This window comes from Urtica dioica, chromosome 5, assembly GCF_054948205.1.
Source record: "Urtica dioica subsp. dioica isolate 48M chromosome 5, U.dioica_male_clone48M_v1_H2, whole genome shotgun sequence".
In the NCBI taxonomy this organism is placed as follows: domain Eukaryota; kingdom Viridiplantae; phylum Streptophyta; class Magnoliopsida; order Rosales; family Urticaceae; genus Urtica; species Urtica dioica.
Genome location: NC_142760.1, coordinates 20,759,831 through 20,765,718, shown reverse-complemented (window position 1 = coordinate 20,765,718; position 5,888 = coordinate 20,759,831). Strand labels below are relative to the sequence as shown.

Sequence of the window (5,888 nt, the reverse complement as noted above, 5' to 3'; positions counted from 1 at the left end):
AAATTCAAACTAGTTTTGTAAAAATTCAATTTCAATTAAACTTTCAAAAATCAAAACATTTTAATCTTACACATCATGTTTATAATCATATGAAAAACATTTTTGCTCAAGAAAATTTTCTCATTAGAGTTCTATAACTCATGGTAGTGGGGTTTGAAAATCCGGATTTCTAAAAAAACTGGAGTTTCAGACAGCCGCGCACCTCGGAGTAAAATCGCCATATCTGGCGGCTCCGATGTCCTTTTCAGCCGAAACTGGTGGCATTGGACAGAGGACAGACAGAGCTTTAATTTGATTCAAGAATCATTAAATTTAGATTTCTGAGAAGAGAGTTATGCCACTTTTAATGCGGGTTTAATCCAGCTCAAAGAAAAAGAAATAAATTAAAGCTTGGTCTTACTTAGGTGCGAAAAAGAATCAAGTGTAACGGAACGTTTTAAGATGTTGTTTAAAGCTTTTATTTGTGTTTTATTAGCAGGGTAATAACATAGAATAAAAGAAATAACAACAAGCATAAAACGAATACGGTAAATAGAAGAAACTAGAAAGACAAAGTAACTAGTCACAAAATTTACCGAAATTTCTCAAACCTTTAAAACACGTTTTTCAATATAAAAAATTAAAAACTTTTAGAACTGACTCTAATGTATTTTAAAACCATCCCAAACTCATAGAAAATCAACATGCTTTTTAATTTAAAGACAAGAGCAATAAATTAAAAAAAATCTAAGATAACAATTCTAACTTGTCACAAAATTAGTAAACTTTCGAAAACGATTTTCAAGCCCATAATTTTAAAAACATGTACATGCTAATCTTTGACCTTTGCTCTGATACCATTTGTTGGAATCGATCTAGGGTTTGAGAAAATAATTAACGCTTCGGTAAGCGGCGGAATTTTAAAAATTTTCTTTTACAAGTAAAACAGTTTTTACTAACCTAGACAAGTGCAAGTACATGTAATTAAAAACAAATATGAGCTAAGAGTTTACTAACCTTTCTTGAAGCTTGAACTTTGAAGAAGCTTGTGGAAAGTTTGCAACGCTCGTCTCCCCTCGCAGCACGTCTCTCTTTCTTTCCTCGGCACCTCGAGCAACCACGAAAGTTTCTATCAGTAAATCACTCGAAAAGAAGGAATCAGTGAGTGGGCACTTTTAAACACTACGACTTAAGAACGAGTCTCGAAGTCGCAGAGCTAAACACTAGGTCGAGTGAGGACCTAGGTGCCAAGACAAGAAAAAATCGAAAATAAACTAGAGAGAGAGAGGAGTTCGGCCAACAATGTCTAGAGAGAGAGTCTCTCAATCTCTAACTTATGTTGAATGAATAGAATGAGAGGAATGAGGGTCCTATTTATAGGAGAAGGGTTGGCCTTGGAAAGAAGTAGTTTCCTCTTATTTTCCAAGCCTTAATGAGCAATCTTTTATTGCCCATTCCTATCCAAAATAGGCGCCCACCTCAAGTGAATCCCCAAGGGATTAGTTTCCTCTTTTGTTCTCTCTTGGTTGCCTTGGCCGAATTTCCTTATGGCAAGCATAGGAAATTTGTTTCCTCTTTTTCTTTTGGCAAGTATCTTGATACATTTATGCACAAAATAATCTCTCTTTCTCTTGGGTATTTGGGCGCCCATTTCACATCTAGAAGGAGCTTCTAGAAGCTTCTTCATTTGTTCATAACAACAAGAGAAAGGCCCATTAAGAATTTTCAATAAAATTCTTATGAAATAAAATTAATCCACAAGGCCCAATTAATCTTATTATGGCCGAGTGACATTAAGTCATCAAATGAACTTGTCAAAAAATTTATTGACATTCATTTCATGCTATGTCTCAAAAGACAAAAATACCCTTTTGACAATTTTCGTTCTTGTTTTGACTTAGCTTCCAGTTTAACTATTCCTATCGATGTGATTCGTGACACTGACCTCATGGACCCAAATGAACAAAGCTTTAGCTAAACACTTGGACTCAAAAGTTCACAAACCTTTTCAAAGTTTAGCTTAATGCCAACCGACTCCACTAAAGAGCTGACACTGAAAATCTCTCGGTTCAAATGAATTTATTTTCTACTCAAGAATTCGACCTACTTATAATGAGCGGATCCACTGAATATTATCTATGTTTACCCTTCATGAATGTCATCAGCTAGTCGGGATTTACTAAATTACCATTTTACCCTTCTAGCTGTTATTTCCTCAACTCCTTTGTCGCTTGTGAATAAGTTAGAAACAATGTATTGACGAGGAGCTAACAAGTCACATTGTTTCATCCAAAAGAGTCAGGACTCAATTTGGACACTGGCCAGTTCATTTATTCACACTCCAAGGAACAAAGCATGAGGTGACATACATTGCATTTCAGCAATCTTGTACATGAATTCCATATCTATGAGAACTTCACAAAGTTACTCATGACAGACTCACAACTTAGTACTTCACCAATAGGCCTTGTTCGGAATCACATAGTGAGTCCGAACTTTGACTTTCTCAAATGAGAATACTAAGGTGTGAAATGGCATGTCTCATTTCAGGATTAAGGTAAGCATGATGCAATTCATACATAGTGACTTCCAGACATAAGAGGTTAAATGGTTTGTTCTTATATTGTCTCTAGAAGTGCACTGGTCAATTCAGTACCTTCGGAAGATACCTAGAAGAACTATAGAGTCCCCAACTCTCAATGCCTCATAACCAGACATCATAGATTCTTCTAACAATCATACTGAGGTCAATAGTCCTTTGACCCTAAGATTGCGAATATATCGTTTTAAGCAAACTACGAAGAGTTTGTTCATGCAAATCTACATTTGTCTCTTCGTAAGTTGTTAAGTTTGTTTATGGACTAAAAGACTAAGGTTTTATCATAAAGCTTCAAACAAAGAAAGAATGAATGAACGTTTCAACTTTTTATTAATGAATAAGCAATCACAAGCAAGAGTCTTCGTAGGACTATATGACATCAAATGTACATAAATAGACACTACTACTCTTCTTGTGGGCACCATTGACAACATTATCTTCTCGACCTACCGATGAAGGCGTGATCGATTTGCACGGCTTTACTGTGCGTGGCTTATTGAGCCGAAACATTTCACTCGGCCAATGGCCGAGTGAATTGAGCCGGCCACCGGCCGGGTGAGCTCGTCCGGCCGCCCGAAACATCGATCGCATCGTCGGACCTCGACGGGCCGATAACACCAAAGTCGGGAGATCCCCTACTTCTAGCGCCAAAATGTTGTCACAAGTTTTCGGACAACGATTTAGGAAACGGAAGTGCTTAGGCCCAAGGCTGGACCAAGTGGCCTCGCTTGGGTTCGAGCGTGTCGGACTTGGGATCCCAAGTCTTCCCTTAGCTGTTGATGATGTCCATCTCGTCCAACCACCTGAAAAGGTAAGAAAAGAGATGTGAACTACATAGGGGAAACAGAGGGGTTGTCTCTGTTTACCTCTCCGACGCTCAACATTAGTAGGATTGAGGTGGAATATAGAGGGTTTGAGTGTTTAGAGGCCAAAGATGAGTGAAACGAGTGACTTATGAATTCAACAGCGTTTCAGGGCTCAAAATTGGATTAGCTGTCTTGAGGGGTCGAGCCTCGCATTTATAGGCGACCAAGGGGCATTTTGAAGGCCCCTTGGCCGAGTGAAGTTGGGTCGACCATCGGCCGAGAGAGACTCGATCGGCCGACGGCCGAGCGAGATGTTGATTGCCGAGAGAGGTTCACTTGGCCATTGGCCGAGTGAAATGTTGGACGCCGGATGGGTTTCACTCGGCCATTGGCTGAGTGAAAGGCTTGGGCCGAGAGAGGGTTCACTCGGCCATTGGCCGAGAGAGGGTTCACTCGGCCATTGGCCGAGTGAACTGTTGTGCCAGCAGGAGGCTTCACTCGACCATTGGCCGAGTGAAATTGTTGGGCCAGCAGGGAGTTCACTCGGCCATTGGCCGAGTGAACCTGATGGGCTGGCTGAGGGTTCACTCGGCCATTGGCCGGCTGAGATTCACTCGACCATTGGCCGAGTAAGCATGATGGGCCGGCTGAGATTCACTCGACCATTGGCCGAGTGAGCATGATGGGCCGGCTGAGATTCACTCAGCCATTGGCTGAGTGAATTGCTTGGGCCGACCAAGGGTCGAGTGAACTGGGCCAGCCATCGGCCGGGTTAGCTCGTCCGGCCACCCGAAACGTCGATCGCGTCATCAGACCTCGTCGGGCCGATAAAAAGAAGGAAGCTATCCTTTGGGCAGGCTTTGTTGAGATCCTTGTAGTCGATGCAGATCCGCCACTTCTTGTTTGGCTTCTTTACCATTACGACATTAGACACCCACTTGGGGTGCTCCACCTCTCTTACGAAGTTGGCGGCGAGAAGTTTATCAATTTCTTCACCAATCGCCTGGTATCTCTTCCCGCTGAACACCCGTCTTGGTTGGACGCGTTCGGTTATCCTCTTTTCGTCGTTGAGGATGGACCATATCTTGGGGTCGATCCCCTGCATATGAACGTGTGTCCACGCAAAGACGTCCTTGAACTCGCGGAGGAAGGCCGCAAGTTGGAGTCGGATCTCGATCGGGAGCTGGGCGCCAATCTTGACTACCTGGTCTGGCTTGGCATCGTCCAGCACGATGGAACGAGGTCATCCGATGTCTCCACCTTCCGACGCTCGACATCATCCCTTTGGTCCAATTCCCCAAAGGTGCCTCCTTCCTCAATCTTGCACGGGAATTTGTCCCCAAGCTGGAAGACAGTACTCACCATCTTCACCTTCATCTTACCATCCACCCCCTTAATGTAACACATTCTCGCCATCGATTGGTCTCCCAACACTATGGCGATTCCCTTCTCGATCAAGAATTTCATCATCAAATGGTAAGTGGAAGTTATGGCCTTCAGCTGGTTGAGAGTAGGGCGACCCACGATGCTGTTGTAGGAGGACGTATGATCCACAACCAGGAATCACATGATGTGGGTGACTTTGATTCCCCTAAGAGTCTCGAAGGTAACCGGGAGGTCGATGGTACCCTCCGTCATCACCTTTTCCACGGAGAAGCTGAAGATTAGGGTCGAGGTCGGGGTCGGTCTTAGCTTGGTTAGCTTCATTCTGTCCAAAGCTGATTTAAAGATGATGTCGGCCGAGCTGTCGTTGTCAATGAGGATTCTTCGGACGAGGTTGTATCTTAGTTGGTGTAAAACATGGACTCAAAGACGGTCGGATGTGGATCCTCGTACGTGTGGTTGATATGGTGGGCCATTTTCCCCTGAGAGACTTCCCACATATACTTCTTCCTCTACGTACTTGAGTCCCTGAGTTTGGGCCCTCCCATAATCAAGCCTACAACGTGCATTTGTGAGCTTTCTGATTCGTTATTTGTTGTTCGGTCAGTAACGGTGACCGTTGTCTGAAACTTCTTTTCTTGCCGCGAACGCTCTCTGTTAGCTGCGGCCATCCCGATCATTCTGAGGATGTATTCCTTCAACTTCCCGTCCTGGATGAGGGCCTCAATCTGACGCTTGAGCTGGTAGCACTCGAACGTCAGGTGCCCATGATCCCGGTGGTACTCGCAAAAGTTTCATCAATCCTGCTTTGCAGGATCCTTTGTGAAAGGAGCGGGGCTTCCCAGCTTGTCACTGTGCAAAACCAAGATCTGCTCTTGTAGGGTGTTGAGAGGGGTGAATGCCAAGAACTTTCGAAAGCTGTCAACATGCGAGGGCCTCGGCCCAGGGAGGGAGCGACCGTTAGGGGCCTAGCCTCCCTTATTCCACCTCTTTCGAGGGTCGGAACGATCCCCATCCTAGTCGTCACGACGATGGCGACCTTGTCCACCAACTTTCCGGCCATCCCGGCCATCGAGGTAGTCCTCAATCCCCATGTAAGTGCGGGCACTTGACATGAGCTA

General features: G+C 44.1%; 1 protein-coding gene across 1 annotated transcript; it reads right to left on the bottom strand.

Moving 5' to 3' along the window:
- Nucleotides 1–4,156: 4,156 nt before the first annotated feature.
- On the bottom strand, nucleotides 4,157–4,489 carry LOC149397601 (uncharacterized). The gene has a single exon (XM_089614281.1). The coding sequence runs from the start codon at nucleotides 4,487–4,489 to the stop codon at nucleotides 4,157–4,159; it is 333 nt and encodes a 110-aa protein (XP_089470407.1).
- Nucleotides 4,490–5,888: the final 1,399 nt, after the last annotated feature.